General features: G+C 38.4%; 1 protein-coding gene across 1 annotated transcript in view; it reads right to left on the bottom strand.

Annotated features, from left to right (window-relative positions):
* Positions 1–21531, bottom strand: part of LOC124796021 (dynein axonemal heavy chain 7-like) — a 72595-nt gene that overhangs the window by 15530 nt on the left and 35534 nt on the right. Inside the window, exon 5 of the mRNA XM_047260104.1 lies at positions 12049–12184. Coding sequence (XP_047116060.1) covers positions 12049–12184 — 136 coding nt within the window. The remainder of the gene's footprint in view (positions 1–12048; positions 12185–21531) is intronic.

Genomic DNA, 21531 nt, shown 5'->3' with positions numbered 1-21531 from the left:
AGATTTATTTTATGCTGTATATTACAGGGCTGTGTTTTTTTCTTTTCATGTTGCAAGCATAAATGAGATTGGAATAAAAGTTACTAAAAAAATTACTTTGATAAGCTACAGTGTAAATGTTGTACACTTTAACAATAATTTAGCTCATGTCAAATCTAACATCAATTAACCTGACAGAAGTACAACAGATTACCTGAATAGCTTAAAAATATTTCACTAAAATATAAGAAGCCTTTTAAATAAAGAAGAGCAACTACTGCTTTCTCTTCAGAAAACAGCTGACACTGATGAAACTGTTGCTGATGTGCTCTGCCTAACTGAACATCACCTGGAAACTACAGAAACCAATCAAATGCATTTAAATAGTTATAGAACTGTTTCTCATTACTGCAGGACCAATTTAAGGCAAGGTGTGGTGGCAATTTATGTGCCCAATACTCTTAGATCACAAAACATAGATTGTATTGAACATTTTGAATGCTGTGCTGCCAAACTGGAAACAGGAACTCAGTTCCTCATAATTAACTGCAGTTTACAGGGCACCTGTGGGAACATTTAAATGTTCCTCTCACAGCTAGAATTAGTTCTTACAAAACTTCATAGGAATACAGTCAGATTATAGCGTGTGACAATTTTAATATCAATTTTCTTTCATAACCAACCAGAATCATTGTTCTCAATTTTCAAGCTATTCCTGATGTTTTCATGCCCAACAAGAAAATATGGGCACAGCAAGACCTTGATTGATAATCTATTCCTAGACCCCACACATTACATTATTGTAAAAACATAGGCCATTTAATAAATGATCTGTCTGATTACAATGCTCAAGTGACATCCTTAAAACTCAGCAGTAGAAAAACAGTAAATGAACACACCCAGGTTAAACATATTAGAATAATAAATACAGAATTTACTAGCTTGTTTAGAAACAGTTTACACCAAGAACAATGGGAGGAAGTGTACCAGACAGTTACAACGAATGATAAATTCAATTCATTCCTGGACTTAATTCTCAAACATTTTGAAGCCTGCTTGCTCCAAAGACAGATGAAAATGAAATAAATCTGTTATGGAAGGAAAGAGTAGATAATAGCTGACATCAAAATATCATATGCTAAAAAGAACAGTATAAAGAGCTGGTACAAACCTAGAACTGAAACTACATTACAAAAAATCCTGTAAAATTCTAACATGTGTAACAAGGAAGGCCAAACAACTGCATGATGCATAAAAAATCAGAAGGTGAAACAGTAAAGTGGAAACCATATGGAACATCATAAAAATGAGACAAATAGGAACATAAAATCTGAACAAGCAGGGACTCCACAGTACTCTGATAGTCATCCGACAAGACTAATCAAAAAGTTGCAGTCTCACTGTAGCTGATTAGACAGGGAACCATAGTAAACAGACTCCACAAAAGCCATAGAGCTACTAAATCACATACAAATCACGCCAAATACAGCACTTCATTTCAAAATCACAACTTGCAAAGAAATTGAAAAAAATCATAAAATTACCTAAAAGCTCTGGACCCTCTGGATATGATGGACCATCAAATAGGATTCTAAAATCATGTGCAGACTTAGTCAGTCACATATTATGCTCTTTATGTAACCAGTCAATTAAAACTGGGACATTTTCAGACAGACTGATACACGCAATAGTCATGCCAATCTGCAAAAGTGGAGCAATAAATGTACCATCCAATTATCAGCCCATCTCTTTGCTGCCTGTGTTCTCAAAGGCATTCAAGAGAGTAGCATATAACAGGATTTATGGCCATATGACACAAAATGGCGTACTGACATCTACACAGTTTGGCTTTCATAAGGAATTTCCCATACAGAGAGCTATATTTAGCCTAACTGACGAAACTCTAGGTGATTTAAATCTCAGGAGGTATCCAATGGGGATCTTTTGCGACCTTGCTAAAGTTTTTGACTGTGTAGATCATCACACATTGCCAAAAATGCTTCCACTCTATGGTAAATCATTGATGTGGCTAGAATTTTATCTACACAATAGGAAGGGAAGAGTTATCTTAATGGAGCAGACTGGAGAAATTTAAAATAAGAAGTCCCCCAGGGCTTGAGCATTGGGCCACTGATTTTCCTAATCTACATTAATGATCTACCAGTTACAATTAATGACAGAGCAAAAATAGTCATGTTTGTGGATGATACAAGTACTCTGATCAAGGGTCCCAACTCTGAAATGCAGAATACAGCCTTGAAAGTCACTTATAAAGCACACAAATAGTTCACAACACATAGCCTAATCCCAAATTTTTCATAACCTAACATTACACAGTTTCAGACAGTAAATAAAATAGGCCAAGTTCCTGAAAAAACCAAAATATTTATGAAACAAAACATACAAAATTCCTAGGCATCCAGATAGACAGGAAGCTAAGATGGACAGAGCAAATTGATCAGCTGGTCAGAAAACTTAGCATAGCGTGTTTTGCCCAGAGAGCTACTTCTCACCTTGTTAACAGAGAAATATTGCTTTTGTCATATTTTTCCATTCTGTAATCTCCTATGGTATTATCTTCTGGGGAATTGCTACAGGGGTCAGAAAAGTCTTCAAACTACAAAAACGAGCAGTGAAGTTGATATGTGGGGTCTCTAACAGAACAACCTGCAGAGGTCTCTTTAAAACTCACAGGATATTTACTGTTACAAATCAGTATACACTGAAGAGCCAAAGAAACTTGTACAGCTGTCTAATATTGTGTAAGGCCCCTGTGAGCATGCAGAAGTGCCACAACATGATGTGATATGGACTCAACTGATGTCTGAAGTAGTACTGGAGGCAACTGACATAGTGAATCCTGCCATAAATCCAAAAGGGTACAAGAGGCTGGAGATCTCTTCTGAACAGTGTGTTGCAAGGCATCCCAGATATGCTCAATGATGTTCATGTCTGGGGAGTTTGGTAGACAGCGGAAGTGTTTAAACTTAGAAGAGTGTTCCTGGAACCAGTCTGTAGCAATTCTGGACATGTGAGGTGTTGCCCAAGTCCATCTGAATGCACGATGAACACGAATGGATGCAGGTGATCGGACAGGATGCTTACATATATGTCACTTGTCAGAGTCATATCTAGACATATCAGGGGTCCCATATCACTCCAACTGCACGTGTCCCACTCCATTATAGAGCCTCCACCAGCTTGAACAGTCCCCTGTCGACATGCAGGGTCCTCGGATTCATGAGATTGTCTGCATACTCATACATGTCCATCTGCTTGATACAACTTGAAAGAAGATTTGTCGAACCAGGGAACATGTTTTCAGTCATCAACAATCCAATTTTGGTGTTGGTGAGCACAGGTGAGGCCTAAAGCTGTGTGTTGTACAGTCATCAAGAGTACATGAGTGGGCCTTCGGCTCTGAAAGCTGATATCAGTGATATTTCAATGAATGGTTCACACACTGATGCTTGTTGATGGACCAACACTGAAATCTGCATAAATTTGCAGAAGGGTTGCACTTCTGTCACACTAAAGAATTTTCTTCAGGTATCATTGGTCCCGTTCTTGCAGGATTTTTTTCCATACGTAGCAATGTCAGAGATTTGATGTTTTACCGGATTCCTGATATTCACAGTTCACTCACTCATGAAATGGCCATATGAGAAAATCCCCACTTCATTGCTACCTCAGATATGTTGTATCCCATCACTTGTGTGCCGATTATAACACCACATTAAAACTCACTTAAATCTTGATAACCTGCCCTTGTAGCAGCAGTAACTGATCTAACTACTGTGTTAGACACTTGTTGTCTTCTATAGGCATTGCTGACTGCAGTGACATTCTGCCTGTTTACATATCTCTGTATTTGAATACAAATGATTTTACCAGTTTCTTTGGCACTTCCGTGTATACACTCACTGATGATGTTTGTAGCTGGCAACAAGGAGCTATTCCAGAAAATCTGTGACATTCACAAGTGTAACACAAAACAGGAGAAAAATTTCCACCAAGGCCCTGCATCTCTAACAAAAGTCCATTGGGAAGTAATTGAGTCAGGAATAAAAGTATATAACAAGCTTCCCATCAGTACAAGAAAGGAAGTTGATAACATGTAGGTATTCAAAAGGAAACTAAAAACATTCCACAGGGAACAAACTAATTATAATAAGAAATGAATTCCTAGAGTAATAATGCATCCTTCTGAGTAAAAATAGAGGAAAGAAAATCTTTACTTATGTCACGAGCACAAAACTGTTAACTTCTAACATAAATTATAGTGATAAATGTACATTTATTTATATCATAGGTTAAAATATGTACTACCATTTATTCTACACTATTAAATATCCACTTGAATTTACTCATGTGGGGAAGATAAAAATTGTGCATCTTAATTTAAATCATAATGACAAAATGTAAATCTTGTTATTTCTTTGCAGCACTGGGACAACAATGTGTACTTCCGTTCAATCTGCTATTTTAAGCATTCACTTGAACTTATACCAGTAAAATGAAAATTGTAATATTGTCTGCAATGAATTGATCATAGGAAATAAGTATTGGTATTATATATAAAATTTTCACATAATTTTGTATTATTTCACTTCACTTGTAACAATATTGTAAAAAGGAAAGTTGCTAGTCACGTATAGTGGAGATGCTGAGATGCAGATAGGCACAACGAAAAGACTCTCAAACACTCTGACACAAATGCAACTCTCACACACGACTGCAGTCCCAGGCATGATGGAAGTGGCAACTGGAGGGGGGTGAGGAGGAGGCTGGGATGGGGAGGAGGAGGGATAGTATGGTGGGGGATGGTGGACGGAGAAGTGCTGCAGGTTAGACGGTGGGCAGGGGAGTGGTGGTGGTGGTGGGGGGGGGGGGGGGGGGGGCAGCGGAGTAGTGGAAAAGGAGAGAATTAAAAAGACTGGGCGTGAAATTGGAATGATGGCTGTGTAGTACTGGAATGGGAACAGGGAAGGGGCTGGATTGGTGAGGACAGTGACTAACGAAGATTGAGGTCAGGAGGATTACAGGAACTTAGGATGTATTGTAGTGAAAGTTCCCATCTGTGCAATTCAGAAAAGCTGGTGTTGGTGGGAAGGATCCATACGGCACAGGCTGTGAAGCAGTCATTGAAATGAAGGATATCATGTTTGGCCACGTGTTCAGCAACAGTGTGGTCCACCCACTTGTTTCTTGGCCACAGTTTGCCAGTGGCCATTCATGCAGACAGACAGCTTGTTGGTTGTCATGCCTACATAGAATGCAGTGCAATGGTTGCAGCTTAGCTTGTAGATCACAAGGCTGGTTTCACAGGTGGCCCTGCCTTTGATGGAATAGGTGATGTTAGTGACTGGACTGGAATAGATGGTGATGGGAGGATGTGTGGGACCTGTCTTGCACCTAGGTCTCTTACAGGGGTATGAGCCGTGAGGTAGGGGGTTTGGAGCAGGTGTTGTGTAAGGATGGATGAGTATACTGTGTAGGTTCAGTGGACAGTGGAATACCACTGTGGGAAGGGTGGGAAGGATAGTCGGCAGGACATTTCTCATTTCAGGACAAGATGAGAGGTAATTGAAACCCTGGCGGAGAATGAAATTCAGTTGCTCCAATCCTAGGTGGTACTGGGTTATGAGGGGAATGCTCCTCTATGGCTGGACAGTGGGACTTTGGGAGGTGGTAGGAGACTGGAAAGATAAGGCACAGGAGATTTATTTTTGTACAAGGTTGGGAGGATAATTACAGTCAGCATAGGCTTCAATGAGACCCTCAGTATGTTTTTGAGAGGAACTGTTCATCTCTGCAGATGTGACGACCACAGGTGGCAAGGCTGTACAGAAGGGACTTCCTGGTATGGAGCAGGTGGCAGCTGTTGAAGTGGAGGTATTGCTCCTGGTTAGTATGTTTGATATGGATGGAGGTAGTGATGTAGCTATCTTTTGAGGTGGAGAACAACATCTGGTAAGGTGGCTTGTTGCATTGAGTAGGACCGGGTGAAGCATATGGGGGGGAAGTAGTTGAGGTTTGGGAGGAACGTGGATAGAGTGTCCTCACCTTCAATCCAGATAGCAAAGATGTCAGCAGTGAATCTGAAAAAGGTGAGGGGTTTAGGATTCCGGGTTTTTAGAAACGATTCCTCTATATGGACCATGAATAGGTTGGCATAGGATGGTGCCATGTGGGTGCCCACAGCTGTAACCTGGATTTGTTTGTAGGTAATGCCTTCAAAGAAGTAGTACTTGTTGGTGAGGATATAGTTGGTCATGGTGACTAGGAAGGAGGTTGTTGGTTTGGAATCTGTTGGTTGTCAGGAAAGGTTGTGTTCAATAACGGTAAGGTCATGGGCATTATGAATGTTTGTGTAGAGGAGGTGGCATCAACAGTAATGAGCAGGGCACAGTGTGGTAAAGAGACATGAACTGTCGAGAGTTGGAGGAGGAAATGGTTGGTATCTTTTACATAGAAGGGTAGGTTGTGGGTAATAGGTAGAAGGTGCTGGTCTACGAGAGCAGAGATTCTCTCAGTGGGGGCACAGTACTGGCCACAATGGTGCATCCTGGCTGGTTAGGTTTATGGATTTGAGGAAGGATTTAGAAGGTAAGAATGTGAGGAATGGTAGGTGTGAGTAGAGAGATGGAGTCCGGGGAGAGGTTATGGGATAGGCCTAAGGATTTGAGTAGTGACTGGAAATCCTGCTGGATTTCTGGAACGGGGTCACTGGGGCAATGTTTGTAGGTGGGAGTATCTGACAGTTGGTGGAGTCCTTCTGGTAGGTAATCCTTGTGGTTCAAAACAACAGTGGTGGAGACTTTGTCAATAGGTAGGATTATAAGGTTGGGATTAATTTTTAGATAGTGGACTGCAGTTCTTTCTGCAGACATAAGGTTAGTTTGCATGTTGAGAGATTTGGGGAATGATGGTGAGGCAAGGTCTGAGGTTAAGAAATTCTGGAAAGTTAACAGGGGGTGATTTGGGGGCAGTGGGAGTGGATCATAGTTGGATAGAGGAGTTAACTGTGTTAGGGAAGGTTCATGTTGATCTCTGGTTGAGTCTGATTGGTAGGGTGCATGGCAAAAAAGGGTTTCCACTGTAGGGACTGGGAGAAAGAGAGAAAGTCCTGCATTATTGAATTTGGGAGTGGGGCAAAAGGTGAGGCCTTTGGAAAGGACTGATATTTCTGTGGGGCAAAGACTTCTGAAGGAAAGGTTAATGACTGTGTTTCAAGTCTGTTTAGGTTTTGGATTCTATGTGGTGGTGGGAGGGAGTTTTGTAGGATGGAGTAAATGAAGTAAGTCTGAGAGACAAGGTTTGTCAGTTATGAGGGGACATGGGGGAGTTTTGGAGGTTGTTGTAGAGCTGGTGGACAGTGGTGCTCCAAGCAGGAGTAGGAAGTGAGCAGGAAGGAGAGCTTTTTGAGGTGGCATTGTGCATGTTGCTCAAGTACCTGCAGGGCAAGAGTTTCAATGTGTGTTATGGGTTCCTGGAATTTGGGATTTTGTAGCAGGAGAAGGTACAACAAGGAGGCTTGGGCTTGGTTGACATGGTTTTGCAGGACTATGTTGGTGAGGGCTAAGAATTGGCAGAACCTGAACAGGTAGAGATCATTGTGGAAGGAGGGGTGGCAGCGAGAGATAGGTAATTTAATGGTAAGGCCATTATGGGGGATTCTATGAGCCAAACAACAATACAGGAACTGTATGTGGGACTGGAATATGGCTAGGGTTGCAAAAATACACAGAAATACATGTGAAAATTCGTGAAAAGGATGAAGTGGATGCAAAAGGGGGAAACAACGTTAAGTCTCAGGGAGTCAACGATAGCAAAAAGTATTGGCTCTCTGCAACAGGCTGAATTAGAAAGTTACTGTTAATATATGTGCAAGTTTTTGATAGAAAAAATGGTGTAATTAGTACTTATCAGTATCACCTAGTGCTGAAATGACATGAGATCTGTTGTGAAACTCATGCTCCATTCTGTGGTCAAAAAGGAGAGGCAGTCAAACAAGAGATAATGTGGATGTTTGAGTGGAAGATTATCAGGACATCTTTTTTCCTCTTAGTATAGTCAATTGGAGGCAGTAGCAAAACTGGGTGGAAATGTCTGCCTTATGTTAAATGCGAGAATAGTTATTCAAATATTGTTCTGGTATGTACAAGAACAGAAAATCTTTAAGAGTGGTTGCAAAAATTTCATGGAATCAATTTCTTTTGAGCTCTGAGCTGAATGTTCACACTGGCAAGTACCCCTGCTGCATGAATCAAGGCTATATACTACATTTATACTTGGCTGCAGAAGCTACCAATTTTGCTTACTGTCAGTTGGCTTGAAAATGCGCTCTAGTTTTATTACAGCCTTGGACACAGTATCAGCAGCTGATCTGTTAGATAGGTGATAGTATATGGGGTTGATATTTTGATAGCTACCCCTACTTCGTAGGGGCACATTGAATTACTAAAGCAGACACTACAGAAATTTCTATCTGCAAGTGTCAGTACCATGTTACAAAAATCAAAATTTTTCAAAGAAAAGATTAAATTTTTAGATCATATTATTACATTTACCGGTATAGCTCCAGACCCAGAGAATGTAAGTGCCATAAAGAATTTTACTGTTCCTAGGACAAGAAAATAATTAAAGGCTTTCCTGGGGTTATGCTTTCTTTTCGACATTTCTTGCCAGATCTGCTGCAAAATAGCAAGGCTGTTAAATCTGTTAAAGAAGAATGCCCAGTGCATTTGCACACAGGATTGTCAGGAAGATTTTGAGGAAATGAAACATGCACATGTACACTCTGAAATTCTACATCTTCCTAAAATGACAAAGGATTTTTACATTTAAAGGTATGAGTCATTTTCTGGGTTGGGGGTGTTTCTTTTCCAAATCCATGGAAAGGAAGACGAACATGAAATATGGGTAATAAGTTCTGCTAGTAGATCTCGCTCAGAAAGTGTTGTTATGTTATGGAAAACATGTGAAAGTTTACTGCAGCCAGCAAGTATTAAGTTTCATCCTGACCTGTAAGTTCTTATACAAGGTGAGTCACTAACTATTGCCACCAACTTCAAAGGTACGATAGTAACTGAAAAGTTAGTGGGACAAATGTTGTATGGGAAAATAGGGGCCATAATATGACATTGGTTTTTGTTGCTAGGTTGGGTCTCACCAAAAATATGAAGGTCACCTTTATTTTTTTTTAAAATGGGATACTATAGTTTGGTGCTTATTTTCTGATAGCTGCTATCAAGACAAATCCAATGATGTGTAACAGTAAGGTCTTTGAAGGTCAACGAATGTCACAAAAGTGGCATGAATATTCATTTACAGAAGGTGTTTGAAGTGATGACCATTGGTATCAATGCTGTGTTGCTATCTTCTTATCATGGATTGAGTGGTATTCCTTATCACATTGTCACTTATCAAAGCACATGCTCTGACAATTCTCTCTCACATATCGTGAAAATAGTAAATATTCACTGAATACGGCGTATCCATCTAACGTGCCATTGACATGTAAACACCATTCAATGGTTTCACATTATAATGCTAATAGTAACAGTAAAACTAGTATCCTCAAATCAAGCAAATGTAAATGATGTATTCCTTCAGACAACAAGTTGATATGCTACTCATTTATGGAGAATGCCAACGAAAGTCAGTGAGAGCTAGAGACTTATACATTGAAAGATATCCTCAAAGTACTGACTCTACACATTATACATTTAAATATGTGTATGATAAATTGAGAACAACTGGATCTTTAATGCATCAGAAACATATGCAGCAAAGGAAAGTTACTAATGAGGAAATGGAAATTGGTACTCTTGCCACTGTGGTTTGAGAGGCTTGTGTTAGTTCGCATCAAATTGCAAGGGAATCTGGCATGAACCAGAGTAGTGTTGTTCATGTTCTGCATCACCATAAATATCATCCTTACCATATGAGTCTCCACCAAGAAATAACTTGTATGGATTTTATGCATCACATTGAATTCTGCCGATTGCCTCAACTTCAGATTCAGAGGGATGACACATTTATTAATTTGATTTTGTTTACTGATGAGGCTGCATTCATGAACCATGGAAATGTTAATTTGCATAGCATGCATTATTGGGAAAGTGAAAATCCATGTTGGCTGTGGCAAGTTGCACACCAAAACTGTGGTCTGTGAATGTGTCATGTGGGAGTCTGGAGGAATGTATTATAGGTCCCTGTTTCATTAAAGAAAATCTTAATGGTAGGAAGTACTCCACATTCCTGCAAGAAACATTAGGTCTGTTTTGGAAGAAATACCTTTAGGAACAAGGAACGGAATGCGATATCAACATGATGGGTGTCTGGCACATTTGAAATGAATTGCAGAGACAATTCCCAAATCATTGGATTGGACAAGGAGGAGATGTGTTGTGGCTGCTCATTCACCAGACTTGACACCTCTGGATTTTTTCTTGTGGGGATGCGTAAAAGACATTGTTTATAAAGATGTTCCAACAACACCTGAAGATAGGCGAGAGAGAATTGTCAGAGTATGTGCTTTGATAAGTGCTGATGTGATAAGGAATACCACACAATCCATGATAAGAAGATTGCAGCACTGCATCGATACCAATGGTCATCACTCTAACACCTTCTGTAAATGGGGTTTCATGACACCTTTGTGACCTTCATTGACCTTCAAAGACCTTACTGTTACACACCATTGGATTCATCTTGATAGCTGATATCAGAATATAAGTGCCCAACTATAACATCCCTTTTAAAAAGGCTAAGTTGACATTTCTATCTCTCAAGTAAACCTACCTAACAATAAAAAACTAATGTCATATTATGACCCACGTTGTCTCATACAACTTTTGCCCCACAAACTTTTCAGTTTCTGTCATACTTTTGGGGTTATTTTTGGTGGCAATAGTTAGTGATTCACCATGTATATTCAACAGTCTCTCTGGACAATGTATCTACAGAAATATGATTTTGAAATTGTACATTTTAATGGAGAGGACAATGTCAAAGCACATACTTTGTCCTGTTTACTACAAGGTATATTAGAATTCATACATTTATTAGAGCCTACATCAGATTATAGAATATTACTAATGAAGGACAGTAATTATAAATAGTATTTCTCAGATATGTGTAGAAACATGGAAGTACTGGAGGATGGTGGTCTTAGATTGAGTAAAGTAAAGCTACTCATTACACAGAGTCAGAACAAAAGGCTGTTACAACATTATATGTTACATGATAATGTGTTGTTCTACAGACAGAATGTACTTTCTGTCATTTTTTACATATGCATATCTGCTACATGTCAAGATGCACTAAGCTGGTACACATGTCGTGTGCGGGGGCAGTTTGGTTCGTTAAAATTTTCCAGGAAGCGTATTATATATTGCTATTAGCCTAACATGCTAAGGTGTGATCAACAGCTGTTAAAAAGTTGTCTACTTTGTCACAATGGTAAACCTACAAACAAATAACTAACCAGCAGCATCTGCAAAACAAATAACTAACCAGCTAGAACATGAATAAAACTATATCTAAAGAACATACATGTATTATTATCATACTGCTATTCAGTTCAACACTGTGTAGTGTTGCCTCATATGTGCAAAACTTTTGCCACTTAATATGAGGAAACCAGACTTGGAAAGGCCAAGGGAACCATCTTTAATATGTAAGAAATTCGTAGCAGATAGCAAACCACAAAGTTATAGATGCAAGTAAACTAGTTACCACTATGTGACTACATGCCCTGTGTATGTTCAAATGGTTCAAATGGCTCTGAGCACTATGGGACTTAACTTCTAAGGTCATCAGTCCCCTAGAACTTAGAACTACTTAAAGCTAACTAACCTAAGGACATCACACACATCCATGCCTGAGGCAGGATTCGAACCTGCGACCGTAGCGGTCGTGCGGTTCCAGACTGTAGTGCCTAGAACCGCTCAGCCACCCCAGCCAGCTTCCCTGTGTATGTCTTAGGAAATTTTAACTCTCTCAAAATGTTAGCATATTGATGTGTTTGTCTTGAAACAATTAAAATTTTACATTTGGTACCTGTACACTGATGTGAAAGGTGAAAGGTATGCCATAACTCCACAAGATACTAAAACATTGCCAGGCAGGTTATCAAGTGCGAGCTGCAATGAGTCAGACGCTTCTGTCCAATGAATTCTCTCTCCTTCAAGGCTTCCTAGCAATGAAAATTACAATGTTTATAATTATATTCTGAAAAAACATAAATTTCATCTGTATTGCTCTCTTTTTAAGTAACTGTTGACATTGGAAATCCAGAAAAAGCTGAATACATGGATCATTTTGAAAAAAAAAGAAAAAAAAGCCAAAGAAAATTTGTGGACTAATGAAAATTTACATTAATATCTTCTAATGCACTACACTTAGAACGTATCCATGTACACTGTTTAAATTGATAGGCTTTACAACATATATTTCAATGAGAAGCTTGTACAATAACACTTTGCAGGGTATCTCTCCAATTTCCCAATAATGTCTGTAAGTAATATCTTAGATCTGTTTTTGGTAAAATCATATCTTAGTGAAGCATACCAGTATACAGTTTCTGTCCCACTTTACTTAAATGTAATTAACGCATTGTATCCATTTTGTCAGAAACAAACTGCTCTATAACTTCAGATGCAGTACTTGATTTCGTCACTTTTTTTGGGAAAGAAATATCATTAGGAAATACTCAGTCACTACGTCATTGGGTTAAACTGGTATGGTCACTTTTTGAACTAATCACATGCATTAAACTACTCTGCTGAAAATAAACATATCAGGGATGGGCTACACAACTTAATATGTTGTACTTTCTGTTATGCTTTAGTATAGTGCATGCAGAATGTTGTGGCTGCTCGATGCTCAGATGGCAAGGCACGTGTGGGGAGAGCAGTAGAAGTGGGAGATATGGGCAGGCACTGTAGGGGAAATGCTAAGCACTGGAGGGGAAGTGCCATTCTAAAGTGAAGCCTACACTCACAATTTCTGTAAATATTAAATGGGGACCCTCCATGCCTACACTTGCATGGCGACTATTGAAAACCACCTACTGTCACCTCTGTTTTGATTAGTATCTAAAAACAATTTCGCTGGCTTGTTAACAATTTGTACCTTTCAGAGAAGCATCATGAAAGGCAAATTTTGAGTAAAACCTACACATTTTCCTGGTTGCATGTCAAAATTTGCTTCTTTTACCAAAACACAGCAGAGTTTACACAGTCTTATATCATTAATGTGTTGTGCAGATGCAGTTGCAAAATAATTCTGAAAAAGTGGTTTATTAAGTTTATTAAGTGAGGAACTGAGGAAAAGTAAGGTCAGTAGCTTACAAAAAAGCACGTACCCAGTACAAAATAAACATATAATGTCTGCATTTACGTTATTCCAAAAACCATAGGATTTCTCATTTCACCAGCTATCGGTGGCCCTTAAAAACTGCATTCTTTCATCAAAAAAAGTCTGTATTTAGTGGAATAACATGGTGGATAATGAAGTTTTGCATTATAACTGTTTGCATGCTATTATTTGCCAAAATCTCATTTTGATATCAGAAACCATTTATGAAATATGAGGATGTGGGTATTTAACACTGGCTATATCGTTGGTATGGCATGATCACAAATGAGGATGCTACATCATATCAGTTTTCTTGACTTTGGTGACAGATATAGACCTCCAGCCAAGTCTAAAGAAAAATTCAATATGTTACCTAAAATTCATATGCTGCAACATATTATGCATTATGCACCAAACACAAAATCATAGTGACCTCTATTTTTCATTGCAAACTTTTTTGAATTTCCCACTGTGTCTTACTTCCACATAAATATAACAATAACAAAATGATGGGAATGCCATTATGAACCTGAAATATAAAGCTATAAGTAAAGCAAAAATAACTTTTTTTTTTACTGAATAGTTTTTATAAAATTGTTTGGGAAAGATTGTAGGGTGTGTATGTCAATTCTATCATCGCTGACTGGCTGAAAGGTATCAGATACTGTTGGCTTCCCCTTCTGAACAAATTATTGAGCTCGCCCAGCACTTTGGATGAAAATTGTTCACTCACATCAGTCACTGTATCCTGCATGGGCTGTACCCACTGAGTTTTAATAAATGAAGACTCTTGTACAATATATGACTGGTACCTTCCTTTTACACCTACAGTTGCCACCCACTACCTCCTACATGTACATTGGAAGACCACTCTTTCAGTTCGCAACTTAGTGCCCTATTTCACTCAGTGTCTTCCATCTGGCATCCACAATGGTACTCTGCCCATTTGCTTCTTCATTCTCATACTCTGGGCTACATCTCCACAGTCTGAAGCAAATAGAGTGAAAGGTCGCAGGCTATATTAACTTGAATGGAATATTTTATTGTGGATTCCTGGAAGTTGGAGGACTGTTTCAGCAGCTTTGGTTGAATTTCATGGAGTGTCCTGTTTCTAGGCAGTACTCAGGGACCACTGACCTACCCCAGTTGTCCTATACATATATGATGTTGGTGTTCAGAGATTCATTCATCCAGGGATCTGACTCTTTCGTCCACTTACGACAAATCACTATGGCAGAGGCAATAGTACACTCCACACTTTTGGAGGACTAAATCATCTTTTATACTGCCTAAGAGCAATTTAATTTTGGTAGGGGGCAGAATATTAGTTGCACTTCATGCTTCTTCATAATGTGACAGATCCATATTGACTGAGTGACAGCATATGGAATGGAAACATTTCCTCTTTGACTTTCTGTTTTCTCACAAGAACGTGTCTGGGATCAAGACAAATTTGCTGCACTGTTTAACCATTTTAGCAGAATACCAATTTCAGATGAGAAAAATTTGTTTTTAACCTATTCTGATTAATCAAAATTACAAACCATTTCATTGACATAAAGTATCTGCCAAAAAGTTAACATTATGTTTATTCTAACTTGTGGCGTTTATTGATTGTCTACATTTTGATAATACTAGGAGAAACAAAATAAACAAAAAGAAATGGTTTACATTAATTTTTAGGCCTTTTTCTTTTCTACTTTTTTTCCGTACTGATGCTGTAGTCTGTGGTATCATTATTTTTTTAACCATTGTCATCATAATCTTCATAACAGCACAACATTGAAATTTATTTCTTCGTTATCACAAATATTTGGCTGTTTCTCCCAAAAATGTTGCTATTTCTGAGATTATCATTATGATGGGACCTGAGAATACATGTTGGATTTAACTTCTGTACTGACATGTGATTGTCACAATGTCTCTTGCTTCCAAACATGAATCCTACCCATCACTCACTGTATAGAACCAGCTGACCTACTGCCTTTCATACTCATCATACAGCATGGTGAGTGCTGACAACATTGAAGCAAGAAACAGGAAAGCGCACTACTGGCCACTCTGTAGACTTTTACTGTCTCCTCCAGAAATGGATACTATTGTTGAATATTTGTCTAACATTGAAGTCAGTTTGATTCCAACTACTAATGGATGTAGTCGAGCTGCAGTTTAAATGTGGTGGACGTTCATAAAGAGCCAAAGTGTGCGGTATAGATTCCCATGGTTGGCAACATTATGAAATTTGCTGTTTGCTCATTGGTGCCATCTCTGCAATCATTATTGTTGTCAGCGAAGCTGGTGTCACTGTTCCCCGTCCAACCATTATATAATGCTGAGCTTGCACAACTGTTAAAAATAGACTGCAATAGCTTTTGGCAGGTAGGTCGTATGTAACAACACCAGCTAATATACAAACGAAAGATTGCAATTATGATTCAGTCCCATTCTTGAACTTTTGCCTGTACTGTGATCTAGTGACAAGTGTCAGTGCTTATCTCCATGAACGTCTTGCTGCTATAATTTATTCTCATGAAAGCAATTACAGACAGTTTAATATAATTTATTTCCTTTGTTAGACACTGCATTCTGTATTAATTTTCCTTCTTGTTTCAACTGAATGTCACCATCATATTCTACAACTGGTAGTGTTTTTACCCTAACATATGAACAATGACATAATTTCTCGTGTGAAATCCACTTATAAATCATTACAGTCTCTCATAACCAAATAAAATATTGGTTTGTGATCTGAATCAAGTAATGGTTTTGAAGGACAACATTTCAGCTTTTGAATGTTACTTTCACTTAAGAAGGGGCATTAACTTTTGTAAACAGTATCCATACATGTATGAGAATATGTATTGCAAACCTGTTCAAATACAACAAATTTTTGTAAGATGATAGAATTTAATGTATTTCCTCCTGTGTATCACAAATTGTCGAATTTTAATCAGAGCACTAGACTGTTGTGATGTATAGCTCACAGTTTCTCAAGTATCTCTTGCACTAGTGAATGTCATGTGATTGTTTGAGCAATGTCGATATTGTATCGAGTGCTTCAGCTTATTGGGAAATCATGAGCCTGTTGGAATGTGAATGTCATTTGCTGAGGCCTGCCCTTCCAAATTCTTCAAATAAATCTGCATGTGACTTCAACAGCCAAAATTTCATCTGTAAATCTAAGAAGACCCCAGCAAATGTAAGACTACCCCTATAAATGTAGGACTACTTGTATATCCCCTTCTAAACCGCATAAAAATATTGACCTCAGCAGGAACAGTTTAATCTGTGAATATAAGATAAATCTGAATTTTCTGAATGGGGTAAATATGACATTCTAATTCAGCTGTTAAAGTTTTCAGCCTGTGGTAAATCATGAGTGTTCTGCAGAACGCCATTTCTCTGCTTGGATGCTCACTATCCAAAGGCAGATATATGTTCAGAACACATGTTTTACAGTGAACACTATACCCCAGTGTGTCATCTACTTTTCTCCTAACCAGTACATCCCAAAACAGCAGACTCATTCCACTTCCACTACCATTACAAAGGTATGTAGAAAACTCCTGAATTTAGAAATTGTATGATTTCTTATAGTTTGTCTTTTTATGTGGCTAAATTACAAATGTGTTGTCTACATAGAAAGAGAATACAGTTGGCTTTCAAGTAGCAGATATCATGGCAGCTCCTTTGTGGTGTTCTGTATACAGGTTGTGGTGTAACATACCGAATGTCTACCTATGAGACAAATGATGATAGCTGAAGTGGAAGTGTTTTTTTTATTATTAGCTTATTAGCTCAGAACTGCGAACTGTTGTCTGTGCGTGTATCCTTAGATGGATGGCTGCCAAGTGTCTCATAGTTGGGATGACAATAGGAGTTGTGTTATGCACTGTGACAACTGCTAGCTTGGCAGTTATTCAGAGTTACTATGTATGTTTGAAGATGCTCAAATAAATGACATTGGGTCTGTTGTTGTATAAAGAAAATGTACTTACATGAACAACATGTACGCAAATACAAGTTGCTATTTTATACTGACTGTGAATTTATTTGTGTAATATGTACAAATAAATATTTTCTGAGTAATATTTAGATAACTGTAGAGAAGATTATGTTATTTACAACTGAGCAATTACTCAATACTCACTGAAGTTCTTGTAATTAATTTCAGCATAAATAGGTGACACAATGCTTATTTCAATAAACATGTGAACAGAAAGATTGTAGGCTCTGGACAGATTCTCTCAGATGTTTCTTGCCATTATGTACACAAATACAACATAAGAAATGGCAATGAAGGTTAATTTGTACTTATTGTAGGGTAAGATTACAGAGGAACAGTTCCCCAGTTTCTTTCTATGACTAAACATACTTCTCTATACAGAGCCCACCTTTTTAATTTGCCAAAGATAGTTAATATTTTCAGATTAGAATTTTTTTGTGTTTATCTTGTTATCATATTTGCATCTATTAGAATATGAGTAAGTGTTCTGGTAATACATACATTAATGTGATGTTAATAAGAGTGTATTTTGAACTAGGCAGTAATGATATGCGTATAAGGACTTATAAGATGCACTTACAGTAACAATCTGGCTTAACTGAGAAGATTACATAATAAACTTATAGAATGTTGAGGTTACTACAAAACAAGAGAAAGGTACATCACCTAGAACTTTATTTTATTTTATTTGTTTTATTTTATTCATTTCTTTAATTGAGAACCAGAATTGTAGATGCTAGATATTAGCAATGTCATTTTGAAAAGGAAAAGAAAATGGAAAGATGAAAGGTATACTGAATTACATTCTAACATCACAGCAAGATTCCAATGAGATCCACATAGGGAAATTCAGAGCCGAGGAACACAAAATGTTTGCAATAAATAAAAATTATCATATGGTCACATCAAATAAAATGAGCAGTAGTATACTTGTGAGACATCACCTGGAGGAAGCTCAGAATTTGGGCAAGGATTCTAGATGAAGTAGGAGTAATTTACCTCAAAACATATGAGAAGAGAGTAGTAATAATAAGCAGGAGACTCTGCCCTTATATGTAAATTGTGTAAGGAATAGGGTAGACACACCAAAGATAGGAGGACCGACACTTGAATGAAATGAAACTGAGATTGATATAGCTACACTATACACTATCGGACAGAACATTATGACCTCTTGTGTAAAGCCTGTATGTCTACCTTTGGTGGTGATGCATCATTGCATAGAAGCAATGGGGCCTTGGTAGGTTGCTGAAGGGACTTGGCACCACGTCTGCATACACAAGTCACCTAATTCCCGTAAACTCGAGGGAGGAGGGCAGTGAGCTCTGACACCACGTCCAGTCACATCCCAGATATTTTCAATTGGGTTCAAATCTGTTGGGTTGGAGGCCCAGCACATTAGCTGGAGCTCATGACTGTGTTACTTGAACCACTCCATCACACTCCAGGCCTTATAACATGGCACATTACCTTGTTAAAAAATGCCACTTCCGTTGGGAAACATGACTGTCATGAAGAGATGTACACTGGCTGCAACCAGTGTACAATACTCCTTGGCCATCATGGTGTGTTGCTTGCTCCAATGGACCCATGGATGCCCATATGAATGTTCCCCAAAGCACAATGGAGCCACCAGCAGCTTGTCCCCATTCAGCAGTGCAGGTTCAAGAACCTGTTCTCCTGGAAGATGATAGATTCATGCAATCCCATTGGCATGATGAAAAAGGTATCAGGATTCATCAACCCATGCAATGCTCTGCCACTGCACCAACATCCAGTGCCAATGGTCATGTGCCCATTTCAGTCACACTTGCTGATGTCATGATGTTGGTACAAGCATGGGTTGCCAGTTGTGGAGGCCCATTGTTAGGAGTGTTTGGTGCACTGTGTGGTCAGACATACTTGTACTCTTCCCAGCATTAAAGTTTAATGTTAGTTCACCACAGTTGGCCACCTGTCTCTTCTTAATAGTCTGCCCAGCCTACAACATCTAATATTTGTAATAAGCAGTTGCCACCCAACCCCACATTGTCTGGATGTGATTTCATTTTGGTTTTCCCACATGTTGAGGACACTCACCACAGCACTCCTTGAACAGCTGACAAGTTGTGCAGTTTCTGGAATGCTTGTGCCAAGCCTCTGGACCATCAAAATCTGCCCTCAGTCAAACTCAGATTGATTATGCACCTACCCCATTCTACGCATGAACAGCATGCTCATTGATATCACATGCACCAAGTGTGTGTCTGACTAGCAGTCATTCAATTGCCAGGTGATGTTCCTATCACTTGAGTGGGTTTATGTCAATAATAGGTTGGTGATTATAGTTTTCTAGCTGATCAGTGTATCTGTGGAAATTTAATGATGGTTAAAAGGTGGCCTTCTGTGGAAGGAGGTGTCATTGAGAGATTCTATGGAGGTTGAGTAGTGTTGGTTTTGGGGTTTACTCCAAAGCCGTGACATGGGGGTACTACCTGACTTGTAATGGTATAATTTATATATTGATTTAATAAAGGAAAAATAGTGATATGAGTCTCAGTTTTGTGTGCTACTCATAATGCAGATAGCATGGAGTAAGAAAATATAGTATGCATGTCAACAAAACATTCTTACTTGTTCCAAATTTGCAACTAATCTTGCTTGATGGTAGTGCCACAAAGAATACATTTATATGCAGCGGTAAAACATGAAATGTTTGTTGAGAAATATGATTAACATTTAAAAAAACATTGGGTATATCTAAAGCCTCAATTTGTATGTATGTCATGCAAGGGTACTGTAGTATATTTTTTATAGGTTTTGTATGCCTCTCGAATGGGTGAATTTTGAGAAAGGGGAATTTGTACTATTTGCAATGCAATATGTTCCATGGTTGGGTTTACACAGATTTCTTAGGGCTTAAGTTAATATGAATGTGATAATCATTTACCTACCTTACCTAACTTAAATGAAGAGTAGACCAAATAAGAAGTGAGCTCACAAGTTTCTTTGGTACTTTAGTCAATAACTGGTTACTATCTGTGTTGCTACTCTCACCATAGGATGCCAATAGTAAGTTGTGAGAACCAGTTTATTGGGACTGTGGATGTGAAGCAGGTGGTGTCTGTTTTGCTGGATTAGCAAACATCAACGTCCTCTGGCCCACCAGTGATGTATCTCTCAGGGAGGGATCCAGGGAGTAGGGGGTTTGGGGGATGGGTATCTGTCTTTTGGGGGTCTGTCATCTTTACATCTTCAGTTCTAACATTCCTAGTATTTCTTTATCTGTCTTTCCTCTCTGCCAGGACCACCTTGTCTATTTTACTTCTTTTCACCCGTTGTCGAACCCTTCTCTTATCCAGATACTTAAACCTATTTTCACAAGACTGACAGAGCTATTGTTCTCATACAACTAGCTTTGGGTGAAGTTAGTCAGTGTTAAACTAATAATAAAAAATGAAATTTACTTGTACACAATGGGTGTGTTTAAGCAATGAATGTTAAGTCCCATAGTGCTCAGAGCTGTTTGATTAAGCAATGAATGTTTATCCCAATATAACGATATAATTTGAGTATAAACTAGAAGTGCAACTGTCTTACTAGCACTCTTCAGGGTCAGTCCACGCATATAGAAAAATGGAAACAACATATACAGAAGCTGGTACTTCGTACAAAGGCTTTATGCTGATTACTTTCATTTCTTGCAGATTAAAATCAATACGATAAAAAGAGATGAGTTGTCAAAGCTGTAATCTTAAAATGCTAAAGAGTGTTTGTAACTACAAATATTTTATATTTATTTAATGGCGTTGTAATGACATCATTCATCTGATGACAGTGATATGTTGCAAAACGTATCACTTTTGATGAGGCAATGTGTTACCCAAAATCTACCTAGCTGATGAATGATGATCATCACAGTGAAAGTATTTTTTTAAATTATGTAATTAGTTTAGAATTGCAAACTATTTGGAGTTCCATTATTGTTTGTGCATGTACACTGGATTAGATGGTTTTTGCATATCTCCAAGTTGGCATGATAATGGGGTTTTGCTACATATTGCAGTAGTTGCTGGATTTGCAGTTATTCCATGCTATGATGTCTCAGATCAGAGAAGCAGGATGCGCCATAGAATAATGAGGGAACCTTAACAATGGTGCTTATTTTGGAGAACATATGACAGTTCTGTTCTATTTAT

This window comes from Schistocerca piceifrons, chromosome 4 (assembly GCF_021461385.2).
Source record: "Schistocerca piceifrons isolate TAMUIC-IGC-003096 chromosome 4, iqSchPice1.1, whole genome shotgun sequence".
NCBI classification, from domain to species: domain Eukaryota; kingdom Metazoa; phylum Arthropoda; class Insecta; order Orthoptera; family Acrididae; genus Schistocerca; species Schistocerca piceifrons.
This window is presented reverse-complemented; position numbering and strand designations above follow the sequence as displayed.